Genomic DNA, 16,310 nt, shown 5'->3' with positions numbered 1-16,310 from the left:
ATTTTGTCTCAGTCACCAGAACTTCCCACGACAGAGCTGGGGACTCAAAGAGGCTCAAGGTGTTCGAGCAGAATGGAGAAGCAGTGTGAAAACACGAGGAAATGAAGGAGCACTTCCCAGAGCCTGGGAGAGCACAGGAATGCAGCAGAGCAGGATGAGAACTCAGGCATCCCAGCAATGAACTCCACGGTGAGTAATGGGAATAATGCAAAAGCAGAAGAGGATTTCAACCAGCAGTGAGGTGCAGAGGAGGCTCCCACAGAGGATGCTCCCACAAAGCTCCTCCCAGCATCTGAGGGACAAGGACCCTGCCTGCTCCTGCCCACAGAATGAGCTGGAAGAACCAGGGGTGCAATTTGTGTCTGAAATTCCACCACGCATCGCTCACATCTTGTTTGGTCATAAGCTCATGTAGCACTGTTGAAGTAAATGAGGAATTATTATTTTTTATAAGGAAAAGAGGAGCAGTGAGTATGTTTCACTCAAAATTTTGCACATAAAGTTTTTTCTGTTGATAAATGACAGTCTCCCAGCCTGTATCTAGATGCAGGTTACATGGCAGAAGTAAAAGGTTGTGAGAAGATTGGTCTTACAACAGAGATTTTCATTAAAACACTTAATTAGAAGACACGGGAAAATGCACCTGAGAGTCAGAGGCTCCTTGATCTACCATAGAAAGGCATTCCAGGATCCAGGGGCTGAAATTGAAACTCTAAAATAAGGTGGAAGTTAAAGGCTGGAACAGTTCCAGGTGTAGGTCCAGCACAACTCCACACACTGACAGCTTTGCAAGGATGCGTCCTTTTGTGACCTAAATTATATACCTCAATACACTGCAACAACTTCAACAGCTGTAGGACTATTCTCTTTTTTTATAAATACCAGAATAAGGCATTTTCTGACCTTAAAATTCACTGATTTGTCTTCAGACAACAAACAGCAAGTTACACAAACTGCACCACTAAAACATATATCTCTAAACAAACTTCCCAGTCTTATCAGAAAGTGTTAGGAAACAGTTTAAAATAGAAAAATGCCTGTTTCCATACTCTCAATTCTCTGGCAGCAGCTCAGAACATTAAGTCATGTTTACTTTCCTTCCTGGAAAATCACCCCTCGCTCTCCCCCTAATGTCAGCACTGCCCGTGCTGGGAGCACGGCCTGGCTGAGTCAGCCCAGCTCACACAAGGCAGGGCACAAAGAGGGTCCTAATGAAGTGAAAATTAATTCAGCTTTCTCTTTTTCATGGGGATGCTGTATCCAGCACGAGGGTTTCCAGGAGTATCTCACGATTTTTGTTTTGTTTTGAAAGTACTGGTTGAACTACAGGGCATAGTTCAGGAATCCTGGTGGTTTATTTTGGTTTTCAAGGCCCGAAACACAAACGAGACTTCATAAATTGCCAAGCACGAGGCAAAGATCCTACAAACACTCGCAGGGAATCAGGGCTTCACTTTCAGATGGAATTTTTACAGGTATGTACAGACACAAATGTGTAAATAATGTTTTTATAGCAAACTGTTCCATTAAACGATTCAAATCCTACGCTTTTCATACGTGTACAGTGAAGCCTGAAACCAGTGTCAGGAGGACTCAACATCCCACCAGTGAACTCAACCACAGAGCACCTGGAGATTCCCTCAAGTCAAGGTAGAATGGAACTCTCCCAGAATCTGAAATTCTTGGACAAGAATGAAAAGAAACTTGGAGGACAGTCCTCAACTCCATCAAAATGTGATTTACACCAGAATAATCCCAGTGCAAAGAAAGTGCTGCCTTATGTAAGATGATCTTGCATTTATTCTTGCATTACAACTAAAAAAGTTTTGAAGCAATTCAAAAGTTCAGGCCCAAGTTTCACTGTGAGTCTCAGAGGGAGAAACTTTTTGAAAGTAGGGTTTATAATTTTCTCTTATTCCTCTGGTAAAAAAAAATATCCCATTTACACAAAGTTCTGGATTTACAGAGTAAAAATATAGAAAACAATAACTAAAATGGGTGGTACCAGTAATCAGAATGGTGCCATTCCCACCTAGAATGAACAAGTCTCCTCATGATAAATAGAAATAATCCATGCTCTTGAACCAAGAACATGGAGGCAGATTAACAATTAGGGTTTATGCCCCTTACTCTTTAATCTGCAAATTAAACAGAATTAGGAAACATAAGAGGAATACAATAGAGTTGACCAATTATACAAAATCTCAGCAATTCTACATTACATTTCATATACCACCACATTATTTTGCTTTCAGACTTTTCCTGGACAAGGTGCTGGAGAGGGTACACAAGGCCAACTAGGGGAAATATTTTTATTAAGTACTTCAGGAAATGAAGCGGATGATCCCAGGTCACTAAAAACAAAAACAAAACAAAAACAAACCCAAGCAATCGTTCAAAAAAATTACTCCAGTCTATAAACAGCAGCTTCAATGTTCATGTCACCCAGAACAAAATAGTTGCATAAAACATCTTAAAAAGCAGTCCTGTAAAAAAGAAGAAAGACAAAAGAAAGGCGCAGCATGAAGTCATTTCAGACAACCAGTTTTGTGAGAGCTTTAATGGCACAAAATGTTGATAAGCTACAACTTATACATGTAAACTGTATATAATGTTACAAAGTGCTAACTAATTTATGAAGAATGCGTAATCACTTTGGCTCAGTTAACTCCAAGATTTCAACAAATGTCAATTAAAAAATTTGAATTTCTAACAATCGTCAGCTTTCACTTTTGAAAACAGTAAGTAAATATGCATTTGCTGCAGTTAGGTCAGCCTGCTGCATCTTTAATGTGCGAGTTTATGCATTTTTTCTTGATCCTATTTACAAATAGTCTAGGCCAGTTTTCACTGAATGTAAGAAAAATGAAGCCTACTTTTTTTTTTTTTTTTTTTTTTTTCCAAAACTGTAAACAGGTATAAAGCTTTTTAAACAACATTTATCTTAACAAAACTCCAACTCTCAATAGTTGAAACCCCTTTTGGAATGATGCAACACTGTGTTCCTGTTCATTGTAAAACTGGAAGTTGCAGACTTTCCTCCAAAGCTTAGAGTAGGGTCTCAATAAATACTGCATTGTATCCCAGCCAGTGTTACAGTGACCACGGGGCATTCCTCAGCTCTGGGTTTCACAGGTTTTACTCCAAGTATCATTAGTGGTGTTGATACTCCAGCCACAAGCTTGCACTGTTATTTATCAGATACTCTGAAGAATTACCTTTTAATTTAGAAAGGGGTAATTTATTGGGTTTTTCTTGTTAAAAAGTACTCCCTACTTAGTAAAAATCTCTTTTTCCATTGCTCCAATTTCATACAAAACAAGGTGCTGTGTTAGAAGTGAAAGTGGTCCAGCCTTTGTCCCGCTCCCTCGGATTTTAGGGCTGGAAAATGAAGTATTTGATGCTCTCTAAAACCCCCTCCACCACGTTCCTCTGCCCACCCCCACCTCTGGGTGAAACCCAATATCCACACCCAAAACAAACCCGCACTTGTGGGCAGCTCAAGTGCCACACAAGTGTTCACAACTAAAAGAAAAAAAAGCAGATTACTCCAGAGGATTTGTTGTTCACCCTGAAAGCATTCTCTGGCAGCATTCGGAAGTAGAGAATGAAAATAAATACAGTTTCGCAGTGGGTTCATACTTAACTTTTTCACTTCCTGGGAGCTAACTGAAGTTTTTTAAACCCAAATCTCAGCTGGGATTTAGCTTCTATGCATCAACTGGTTCAAGCAATCACTGCTCTATCAAATAATCAACTTTATAAAGTCTGATGCAAGCAAACAATTATAGGTAGCTGTTCTCTCCAGATGGCTGACTAGATTGGCTTATTTTCTACAAGTCAGCCTACTAAAGTTTTTATTTAAATGAGATTTTTGCTAGTCTTAAAATTAGCATTGGTTCCCTAAATACTTAGTATTAAAGTCTATATCATATTTTTTTTAATATATTCATATATATATAAAAAAAGAGTATTCTATCCTTCAGAGTTCATGCTACATGTTCTGAAATCCAATAAAATCTATTTAAGGACACGACTGTCCTGATGCTTTGTAACAATTTGGTACTAAAGCTTCACATTTTGAAAAGAAGTGTCACTGAAGGAGGACAAGGTTTAATGTTCCCTAAGATAAAAGTTCAACATCAGTGAGGAATCTACCCTAACATGAGACATCACGAGTGACTTTCAGGTTCCAAGTATCCCCGAAAAGGAGATTGTACAGTAAACAATGAGAGAGAGGAATATTGAAAATTCATTTGCAGAAGACATTTCAGAGCTTTTACAACTTCTGAACCTTTCTGCACCTGCAAGATTGTCCCCCTTAAGGATGAGTCAAACGCTTTTCCTGCTGAAACTGCCGGATCCTCGGGGCTTTAAATGGTTCCACAACAAACAGAATAATTTCCTTTTACACAGAGCCTACCTACACCTACAGCTGTTGGGTTTTTCCTTAACTTAGAACTACTTTGAAAAGGAAAATTTCACACTGAAAATTTTCCCTTAAGAAAACAGGTAAGGAAAAGAAAAAGCTTCTTCACATGCAAACAATGCAATTTGTCTAATATTTCCTAGGTATCAGACAGGTTTTCCTACAAGGAATAAGGAGCTGACTTCATAGAAAAGACAAGATTACAACAATTACCTAATATTAAAATATGCTGATGGATTAAGTTACCCTACTTTAAAATTTATGCAGTCTTTGCCTCCTGCAAATCAAATGGTGTTTGTTAGCCAATACAAGGGACTGAGTAAATTCCCCCCAAAAGCTGATTTAAACTGGGTCTTTATTGCCAGCGATTTCTTAGTTTATTCCACAACCAGCTTCTTTTTTACAAAAGAAAAACTCTTTTCCACTCCAATCACTGATTTCCTTCCAAAGAGACTGTTTTGTCACCACCATGCAGTCAACACTTAGACCATGCACAACTGCAATTGAAGTCAGGTTGCACTAAGGAGGCAACAGCATCACTGATAAAATTAAACTTGCTGGTGGCATTTTGCATTGAGAGAAGCCCTTGCAACATAGAGACAGTTGTAAACTCCATCCAGCAACTCTGACGTGTCTTGCAGGCCAAGAGGCAGGGGAATGGGAGAGAGGGAAAGAATGTGGATAGCCAAACACCTCAACAGAGTTCCAACACAATACTGAATTCCAGAGTTAGCAAAAACCTGGATATGGAAGGAAAGGGTGAAGTCAGGGTCATGCTTAAAATGGTCTCAAGTCAAATGTACTAAATGAGACAGTAACACCTTCACAGGTCACGTGGGGTCCAGGTTTTGCACTCCATGGTTCAATAAGTGCTGGCTGAAGGTGTGGTCAGGCGTTTCCCAATGTAGATGCTGAAATAAAAAGTGTAAGGACATTGTATTGCACAAGAATACTCCGTGCTTTGCAAGAGTTCCCACACACCAAAATGCTCTAATCTCTCTCTCAAGCCTGAGATCCATCCACAGACTTCCCTTCTCTTCTATAAAATTACTTACAGGGAGGTTTTGAATGAGCCTGGAAGGATCAGTGCTCTCAGTGCTCCCCCAGACTGGTTTTCTTCTCCAGTCCCAGGCTCATCTGAATCCAAAAGCTTTTGTTTTTTGAGTACCTGACACAGCAACACTCCCAGATAACTGGGGTAAAACAAATCAAGTGCTGCCTATAGAGAGGGGGGTGAGCTTTTAAAACTCTGAGCATTGAGGATCTATGCAAACACTGACCACAAGAAAGATTTAAATCACTGCAGAAATGCACAATTTTGCTGTAGTACAAATATCTTACACTACATCCTCACATATTTTATCCTAATTTATTTGATAGTGTACAGGAATTTAAAGAGACACTTGAACTACATCCCCAGATACAAACACAAAGTTAAATAAAAACATGTTTTGAGTCCATGCCTTTGCCCCATCCCAGAAGAACATAAGATGGATAAACAGAATGTAAGGATTTAGGCAAAGTGAGAGATTATGTGGGATTATGCAGGCAATGAAAACACTGCTGAGCAGAGAAACAGCTGATCTTGCAGGACACATCCAGTATTTCATTTCTCTTTCTCTAAGTACTCAAACCTTGATTTTCAGTAGCATCACAAAGGAGCACTAAACTGGGAATTACAGAGTTTGTGCCACACACACAACCTCAGCATCATTATTTGTACAGCGTGGTTTCATAAGGGTCAGTAAAAGTCGTTTTTTACCTATTCTAATTTTCCCCTTTATAACCTGAAGCATTTAAATAGAAGGCACATAATCAAACTGCACATGTTACAATTGCAAAGGTTATTTGCAAACTCATCCATGCATTTTCAAGATAACTTGATTTATTCCAGAAATAAAGCACATTAAAGGCCGCAAAGTTTTCATTGTGGCAAAGTTTTCCTGCTTTTGTAAAAGTGCACCAAGTTTGAGTGAGGGGCAAAAATTGTTATTCTAGAAAAAGCCCTTTTCAGCAGTTGCTGACATTCAAGCAAAGTGGAAAAGCAAAAGTTGAAGGGAGAAGTAGGTTAATACTTACCCTAGTCCCAGAGCCAAAACATGAGATATGAACAGAGATGGAATGAAAACCTTAAGAAATTCTGCAGAGAAAATGCCACCTTTTTTCATTGCTCCACTTTTTCTCATACTTAGAGACACTGAACGCTTAGGATGTCTGAAATGGAATTCCCTGGAAGAAGAGGGGGAAGGGGGGAAAAAATTCAACAAGACTTTTTTGTTTCTTTCCCTTTTTTTCTTTTTTTCTTTGCACACAAATGCACAGATCTCTGTAGAACATTTTTTTTTTTTTTTAAGTACAAAGAGCTAGAGATCAAAGCCCGAGATTCCTTACACAGAGTAAGGAATCAAAGAGAATAAGAGGAGGGATTGTGGAGAGACCACTTACACAGACAGTATAGACACAAAGGGAGCAGGAGCTGCAGAGAGAGGTAGGTCCGAGAGAGGGAATTTCAGGATGTGATTTGTTAGCAAGAGGCCTCATTTTTTGTTCCAAACACAGATACAGAAGTCTGCCAGATTTAGACAGCATCCTCTATTTTAATAAAAATGCTTTGCATTCAAGGATCTCAAGGTTTCCCCTTCTGTGGATGAACATTACATATTTTACATAGAAAGAAAAAAAGGGACAGAGAATTTAGGAGACTTGCTCAACACTCTTCCACTCAATAAGCCAAGACTAAATCCCATGGATCCCAGCTCCAAGTACCCAGCTCTCCCAATAACAATAATTTTGTCAAGAAACCTTGCAATCAGCTTGCTGTGACTTTATATTACCTCCAAGTCATCCTGCTGCTATTTTGATTTTCATACTTCATTGTTTTGACCTTTTTTATCCTCCCCACAGAGAAATCAATCTCTTCCTAAGATGAACTTATTTTGATTGTGAGATTGCGACCATCCTTTCCTTCATCTATTCATTAAAATATATTAACATTCATTAAAAACCCAGAGTTGAACTCACTTGGGAGGAATGTTTTCAGGCCTACTTGACCAGTCTGACACCCAGTCTGCACTTTTCTTCAAAACTTCCAATTCTTTCTCTCCTTCTACTGCTTCTTCTTCAGACTGAAACACACAGGGGACAAGCCTTGTAACACTCAATTAGCTCCTCCTCAGGGTGTTAAATTGAGAGTGACAACCACAGTGGTGACATGATAAGCACCAAATGGTGGCACCTGATAAACAAGCAAGTGTTCTTGGACTGCTGATTATTTCAAAGAGATTTGATTTTTGCCAGCAGAAGTCAGGAAACCACTAATTCTATTACTATTTCCACATCATTGCAAGCTGTTTGGTTTTTTTAACTAACAAAAACAAAGGAATATTTTAATCCTAAATGTAATAAACCAGAATTGTGCAAAAAATATTTACAAATGGAAAAAAACATTAGGTTGATGGCATTCCATTTAAAGCCCACAGAACGTGACTAAAAGCATGGGAAGTCAAATAAAAAGGTTCCAAAACTAGTATTTTGACTTTTTAAAGGTGTTATTAGTCATTTAAAATTTGTATTACTTGCAACTAGTAGCTTCTACTGGGTGAATCCCAGATGCAGGAGGCAAAGGCAAGCACTCACTCTATATAAAGATTTAACTTTACATCAATAGATGCAAATGTTACCATACAGGAAATGAAATAAATTAGGAAGAGTAGAGAACACCACTGCCTTTAACTCCTACTTAGTATTAAAACAATCTCCTGAGTGACTCTTATTAAAATAAGATAAACCACTTACAACATTAAGTGGGAACCACAGCAAATCAAATAGCACAGTCACAAGTGAGATGCAGAGCTCACCAACACCTTCATTCAGACCCTTCTGGCTCTCAGGGCAGAACTGCAACAGTCCCAGGTCTTTGACAGAATTAAATGCAAGGTTTCATTCTTGCAGGAATGTTTCATTTATACTGCTGAAGACAGCAAATTCTATGAAGTCATCAAACTAAGAGTTCAGCATTAGTCTCCTCTCAGTTTGTGCTACGGAGATTACTCACTGTCATGGGAATGAGTGTGTGCACAGCAATCACCCTGAAATCTTGTGCAGAAATATCAACACTTCAAACCCAGCTTTGACACCCAGTGCCAGCAGGGTTACACAGTAACACGACTGCTAGGAAAGAGGCATTTCTCAGATACAGATGGAGACTCCTTTTTCCCTCACTCCAAAACTATTAATCTCTATGTTAAATTTCAATTAATACAGAATTTAAGTATTTTGACATCACAAAGAGCTTGTTCTACCCCTCAAGCTTAGATCAAATACCCACAACTTACAAGTGTATATTTTAAAAGTTAAGGAAGAAAGTACCTGAGAACTACTGTCTTTACTTGTGTGCATTTCCACATCAAAAGTTATCTGACCATCATCTTGAGGTGACGGGCTGAAGAAAAATTGATTTTGTTATGTCATTTTGTCAAGTACAGAATCATCAGTGTAGATAAATCTCAGCTGAATCATTTCCTCATGCATTTCTGGACATTATTCAGCTGAGTTACAGACTGCACCACCCTTCAGATCCCAAATACCAGCATTAGAAAGTCTTCCCAACCCCCCCCATCTTTTCAACTTTTTTTCATTTATAATCCTACCCTTCTCGACAGGGTTGACAGTTGCTCCCTAAAGCAAAGAAAGCACTGCCCAAAAGTTCAGCTGCTACAGAAAAGATGCAAATCCCTTTGTTCTTGTAGGGAACCCTGCCAGTATTGTGAATTACATGTGTTTTTGTATCATTACAAGTGGAAACATCAGACAGTTACCACAAGCCAGCGACTATTCCAAACACTGGAGCACAAGAGAAAAAACTTTACCCATCCACAGGACAAAAAGGGCAATAAACTGCAGGCAGAGCAGCCAACACTCCTTTACCTGTCACAGTGGGAACTACCTCTTGAACTGCTCTGTCCTGACTCGTGCTGGGCATCCAGGAGGATTTTTTCCATGTCTCCATTGTGGATGGAGGAGGAGGATGGGACGTGCTCCAGGCCCCCGTTCTTGCCATTGCCGTTGTCGTTGCTGTTGCCGTTGCCGTTCATCTGCAGCTCCACCCAGGAACCTGTGGGGCAGCCACACGTCACCCCATGGACACCCCAGCACTGAACACACCTTCCATTTATCAACTGCACCCAGAGGGAAACGCCAGCATGCTGGCTTCAGATAACACACACCGACCTGAGAGCGCTCATAAACACGGCACAGAGACAACAGTGACGCGGTTCTTCTTCTTTCATCAACACAAACGCCCCTAAAAGCTGCGCTGCTGCTCCCTAACTCTGCATCTGGTCAATAAAATGTCCCTTTTCTCCCCAACTATTAATACTCTCATCAGCCACGTCTCTCTCTGTAGTTTGGAGCTTCAATTAACTATGGATCACTCCCTTACATGTCACCCTGTTCTACATTCCTTTCTCAAATAGAACTTTCATCCCTGTGCCCCCTACTAAAAAACTCCCCCCTGTGCAGCTTTATATTCCCCTTTCCTCTACTTCCAAAGGCCTTGGATCAATCCCTGATTTTTCTATACATCAGGAAGGCTGCCATTCTCAGGCCCCATTCAGCTTGTTTTGCCCTGGCACAAACATCTCCCATAAAGCTCAGATTTACTGGTTTTTTCCCCATTTTTTGGTAGTTTTACCTATGGGACATTCATGTGTACACTAAGATTCAACAGAGAGCAAGAGTGTACCATGGATGACAAGAGCAGCTGCTGAAAAAAGTTCACACACTCTGTAGTTAAGGTGAGGATTTTTATTTTTAAATGTATTTCACTTATATTTCATGTGCATATTAACTAAATGTGACAGTACTGATACATTCTTTAGTGACATGTTTCAATGGGAAACAAACAGGTTTTAGAAATACATGTCACCACTACTCCTGTGTAATTTAATGTATTCCACCTGAAGGCAGGAGCTTTCAGGGGTTTTTTTGTATTTGGTTGACTAAAGTCTGGACACCTTCCCCAGCGAGGTAAAAATATCCAAGAAAGAAAAGCAAGCCTGAAGCTACAAATACAACATCTGAAACTACTTTTTGAGCATTATTTGTACAAGTTCTACACTTTAACACTGATTTTTGATTTCTGAAATGCACCTGGGAGTGCCTGCACTTATTTTTTGTAGCATAGTTTTGTCTCTGTGTCGCTCCATTAGTGACACAGGAATGGATGTTTAATAAAGAGCCTGTTTCCAACTCGATTTGGTGAAGAATTCACCTTTAGTGTCGATTATTCACGATGCCAGCGATGTCCAGGGAAGCATAATGCCCTGGTGGTTCCCAGCCTGGCTTCCCCAGGCTGGATTCACAAACAAGGAATTTTGGGTATGCACAGGCACCAGCTCAGCACTGCACACCAGGCTTTTCAGATAACCAAGTGTTAACAGGGAAGAGGCAGCTTTGCTCAGTCAGCATCAGACAGAGGCTGTGTTATTCCAGATTGGTGATGACTGCTGGTGTCTGAATTCCTAAACAAAACAGCCAGACTCTATGAGCTTTGTCAGGAAGGTTGTTCTGCCTTGTAGCAGCAAGAGGCCACACCTGCAGAAAAGCAGGTGGCAAATGCAGTTAGCAGGTGGTCAAAAGTTAGTTAGGTAAAAAAACTTTATATTCGCCAACAGCCGCTTTTGGCTGTTGGAAAATCAGGATCTGCAAAGCCATTTATGATTAAAAAAATCAGCAGAGGGCAAAGGTGAGGGGGGATGTGTTCTTCTGACACCAGAACACCCAGAGGATGGTGATCAGATCTCCTTACTCTGACACGCAGCTCTAAATCCACTGCCACAAATAAAATTTACCTTGGGCTGACAAACTCGGTGTTTATCTTAAACACACAGTGGCTGTAGTAGGAAGAAACCCCAAATTCGAGTGTGAGTAAAGAGTTCCCAGGAGCTGAGCAGGAGTTGACATGAGGAGCAGCACGTTCCCACTTGACCTCACCGAGAATGACTCAAAATGCATCCAAGGAAGCTCAATCTGCCATCAAGCTCCAACACGCTCCCTACTCCCACTGGCACTCACAACCGGTTCTGGACAGAGAACATGGCTGTGTTCAAAGACTGATTAGAGGGACATAAATCTCTGTTTCTTTAAAGGGATGGACAGGAATGTATTGAAGAATAAAGTGCCCAAATAACAGAGAGTGGGGTTTGCCCCAAGCTTTTTTGAGAACTAAGGAAGTTCATGAATCACCTGCCTGAGAACTTCTAATTTTTGCCTTATTTCTACTTGGCAGTAAAACAGAAAATGTGGCAGAATGAAGAGTGGTAGTAGAATTAAGAGTAATAGAATTAAGAAATGTGGCAGCATCTCCTCCCTTCACAAATCATGTAACAAACACTCTTTGGAGAAAAAAACAAACCAAACAACTGTCCACATAAACTGTATTTTTCTCCAAAATTGTTTGAATTTTGGCTTTGCTCTATGGCTAATTATTTCACTATGAATTTATATACACTGACTTTAATTCCATGTTTTTCCATAACTTGGTGGACTGTTTAAACAACAGGAGCTAAACATGTTGGGGAAGACAGGTCTCATTTTGTTTACTCCCTCTGAGTTCAGCTGGGTGCATGAAGTGGAGATATCAAGGCAGCATATAAATCAAATACCTGTATACATTTCATAGATATAAAAATACTCCAAAGTAGTAGCTCACAAGTAGTCTGAGGCATGATCAACCTGAATAAACTAATAAATATCACTTTTACAACGAAGTACAACATTAACAAAAAAAAAAAATAGAAGAGGGAAAGGGAAAGGAAAATAAAGCCAACCAGATTCCCACAATGGTAATTATTAAGCAGATTTTCCATGACAGAGCTAGATAGCTTCTTGCCTAAGGTGGGATTTCTTTTTGTCAATATGTAACAGAGCTTTATAATAATTAAAACACAGGAAGTATGTAGAATTGCCAAAGCAAGCAAGTTGGGCTTTTTATCTCTATGAGCCCAACAGAGCACAGGTGACCAGTTTCATTCCCAGCTCTTCTGCCCTCCAAGTACTAAAGGATCTTTGAATAAAAGGCCCTAAACATGCACAAATGACACACAGAACTCCGTGAATATGTGTCTGAGCTCATTAGCCTAAAAAGTTCACTGAAAAGCTGAGAGAATGGCAGAAAATGCACCTCTCCCACCAAAGCATTGTGCAGGGACTGAACATCTGAAAGCAGCACTAAGCCTTCGTGGAGCTGATTGGGTGCATTTGTTTTGTTCCCAGAGCAGAGAGTGTCAAACATTTCCTCTCCTACCTTGTGCTCAGCTCCTCCAGCACTGAGCTGGGTGAGCCTCTACGTGCTGACCCAGCAGCAAGATCTCCGTGGGCAGATCCAGCCCCGGTTTACAGAGCTCTCAGCTCTTGTCACTCCTATCTCCCATCAGATTAATGAGTCCCACAGTTACCACACCACCAGAAACTAAAAATAAAATATACAGGCATCAAATATGGCCATTTCTAAAGTAAGCATCGAGTCAGGCACAGGGCATGTCGCAACTCTGACAGCCTAATTGTTATTTAAGTGTAACAAGCCTGAATAATTTGCCAAAATTATTGACTCAGGTAACATTGTTTAAGGCACCACGGTTATCACACAGTGTAGTGTTACCACAACACAATAGCAGCGTTATGAAATGGGCACAGTTTATTCTTCCTTTCATACAATTCCCATTGAGTTATGGAAAACCAACCAGCGAGTTTATTTCGTGGTCATCTAAACTTCATCGTAAACCACAGAGGTTACAGTTAGTCATTAATGCAATTTATTCACCTCTTCTATCCTTAAAATTTAGAGATGAAAAGATACGCTGAAGGAACTGTTTATAACGAAGGGAAAGCATTTGCCAAGTAAGTACCAGAGCCTACATGATGTGCCTTACTAGTGTTATCCCAGGAACAAAAGGATGCAGCAAAGCAGCTGACAGAGATGCCGGATATAGAGGGAAAAAGCTCACGTCAGTGCTATTGACTCAGCCACTGAATAAACTCATTCCCACAGCCACGCTCCTCCCCCTACCCCGCTGTATCCCCATCGTCGCTGTTCGGGTAAACTCCGTGTAACCACGCAACGAGCTTGGCCCGTTCCTCGGGGGACTCGATCGCCCCCAGCCCACTGCGAGGGACGGCGGCTCGGGTCCCGCCGGGCGCAGCACTCCCGCCGCACTCGGAGCCCGTTTTATCTACCGGGGCAGTGCCGCGCGGCCCCTCGGCTCTCCCGGCCGCGCTCCCAGTGGCTCCCGCTGCCCGGGGGCTGCGGGATCTGCCCGGGGGCTGCGGGATCTGCCCGGGGGCTGCGGGATCCCCCCGGTGCGGGACAGCCGCGCCCAGGCCCCGCGCTGCCCCCGTGCCCCCTGCGGCGGCCGCCGGGCCATTTATACCCGCTCGGCCGCCGCCCATTGGCCCCCGGCGGCTCGCGCGGCGCGTCCTCCGCCAATGGCGGCCCGGGGGGGTCGCGGCCCTCACGGCCCCTCAGGGCCCCCCGCGCCATTCCCCGCCCGCGCCCCAGCGGCCGCACTCACTGTTGAGGCCGGGCTCGCCGTGCGTGCCGTCCGCCGGCGGGTTGTTGTTGTTGTTGTGGTGCTGCGGCGGCTCCTGAGGGCTGGACATGGCGGCGGCGGCACCGCGGCTGAGGCGACTGAGGAGCCGCTGGGGCAACAACAACAAACCCGGTCTCCGGTCCGGGCCCGGCCGCCCCGCCCCGTCCCCCCGCGCTGCGCAGGCGCGGCGCGCGCCGCTCCCGCCCTCCGCCTCCATGGCGCGACCCCCGCCCGCGCACGTCCCGCGCGTGCGCAGGGGGGACGCTGAGGGAGCCGTGGCGGCGCGGGGGGACGGGGACGTGGGGACGGGGAATGAGAGGGTCAGCCCGGCTGGGAAAGCCCTGCGAGACCATCGAGTCCGACCCGTGACCGATCCCCACCTTGTGTCCAGCCCAGAGCTCTGAGTGCCACGTCCAGCCCTTCCTTGGTCACCTCCAGGGATGGGCACTCCAAACCTCCCTGGGCAATTCCAAGGCCTGAGCACCCTTTCCATGAGGAAATTCCCGCTGCTGTCCACCCTGAGCCTCCCCTGGCCCAGCCTGAGGCCGTTCCCTCTCCTCCTGTCCCTGTTCCCTGGGAGCAGAGCCCGACCCCCCCGGCTGCCCCCTCCTGTCAGGTCCCCCTGATCCCCCTTTTCATCTTGTTAACTTCATTCTGTTTTGACATCACTTCAACTTTACGGTTTATTTGGAGGCCTAGACTCTTCTTGGTGGAATTTTGTAACTTCAGTCCCATCTCTCTCAAACATATATCTATTCATAAGCATTTTGCTTCACAAAAGCTGTAAAGGAGTCCTTTACACCATAAAGTCCTCCCATCAACAGCCAGGAGAGTATAAATTGTAGCTTTTTCATTACTGTACTCACTGTAGGAGTTCAGTAACAGCAACACCATCAGAGTGAAGCCACACAGACACAACTCCAGTAGTGTTCTTTGTTCTCTCCCCATTACAAATGCGAAGAAATCACTTTATTTCTGTGTCAGAACTGTTTTAAGCTAGAGAAAAAGCTTGTATGCGCAAGTGTCGCAATCATCCCATACTAGAATGCCTGTTTTAAATATTTTTTGTCTTCGATTAATCTACACTAGTGTTGGATGTTTGAAACCCACGTTTTGTAACACCAACACTTCCCAATTTGACTGCAGACCCTGCATGACTGCTCCAAATATATCATCCTGTGGAAAATCTGGATGTCTCTGGGATAGTACTGTGAGAGAATTAGCTACATTAGTATTAAAAAGAAAGCAGTATTTTAATTAATTTGATAAAACATCTGTTTACATGTGGAGGGGCCACAGAAACATTCGAGATTGGAGTCAGAACAATGAGCTACTTAGGATTTTGAATAGAAAACCTGCTCGGGTAACCCAATCCCACTTTGCAACCCTCAAATCACAGGCTGACATGAGCATTTGTCACCACCCTCATTCAGGAAGCATTTGCCACAACACTTGTGGCATGAATATTTATCAGTCAAGTGGGACTATTAAAATTTCTGAGTCAGAAATAAATTGATCAAGATTATAGAGTGAGTCAATGCAGAGCCAGAAATAGCATTCACAAGGCCTGACTTTCAGCCCTGTGCTTGAACCACTACTACAGGTTCCTTGAAGCATTTGAATGATGTAGTTAATGTTTGTAATTTGAATCCTGGGATGGAAAATGCTGTGACAATGGCAGGGTTGGAGGGACACAAAACCACATGTTAATAGAAGAGAAAAAATGGTCATAAATTTCTGGGAATTGTTTTTGTACTGGAGTGCAATACAAAGGTTTTTCTTCTAGGAAAAAAAAAAAAACAAAAACCTTTAAGTCAACTGAAATCAAACAAGTAACAAGACCTGTGCCAAGACAATCCCACTGGTTTATCTCATGATTCCAAGGTGTTCTAAATGTTCGAAACAAGTAAAGAAGGAAAGCTGTGGGTGCCCCTGGATTCCTGGAAGTGTCCAAGACCAGGCTGGATGCGGCTTGGAGCACCCTGGGATAGTGGAAGGTGTCCCTGCCCATGGCAGGGGGTGGCACTGGATGGGATTTATGGTTCCTTCTAACCCAAAACATTCTGCGATTCTAAAGTCTAAAACACGCCATGATTACTTTTGTTTTCTTTGTTTAGTGTTTCTGTTCCCCAAAGTTGAAAAGAGCCCTTTCCTGAGCTGGACACACCCAGCATCCCCCCAGCACGAGGGCTCTTTGCCCTGCACACCTCGGCTGAACTCTTTGTGCTGCAATAATCCACCCTGGAAACGCTTTTATAGTGTTTCATATTTAGCAACAACTGATCACTGTTGAT

At 42.7% G+C, this 16,310-nt stretch overlaps 1 protein-coding gene across 1 annotated transcript; it reads right to left on the bottom strand.

The window, feature by feature from the left end:
- Nucleotides 1-2,185: 2,185 nt before the first annotated feature.
- Nucleotides 2,186-14,149, bottom strand: BNIP3L (BCL2 interacting protein 3 like). The gene is made up of 6 exons (XM_082298141.1): nucleotides 13,999-14,149; nucleotides 9,356-9,542; nucleotides 8,798-8,870; nucleotides 7,451-7,554; nucleotides 6,509-6,658; nucleotides 2,186-5,340 (listed from the first exon to the last, which is right to left on the bottom strand). Exons 1-6 carry the CDS (start codon nucleotides 14,084-14,086, stop codon nucleotides 5,292-5,294), a joined length of 651 nt encoding a protein of 216 aa, XP_082154267.1. The 5' UTR covers nucleotides 14,087-14,149; the 3' UTR covers nucleotides 2,186-5,291.
- Nucleotides 14,150-16,310: the final 2,161 nt, after the last annotated feature.

Source organism: Coloeus monedula, assembly GCF_965178545.1.
Source record: "Coloeus monedula genome assembly, chromosome: 28".
NCBI classification, from domain to species: Eukaryota; Metazoa; Chordata; class Aves; order Passeriformes; family Corvidae; genus Coloeus; species Coloeus monedula.
The sequence above is the reverse complement of the archived record's forward strand: the minus strand, read 5'-3'. Positions and strand labels throughout refer to the sequence as shown.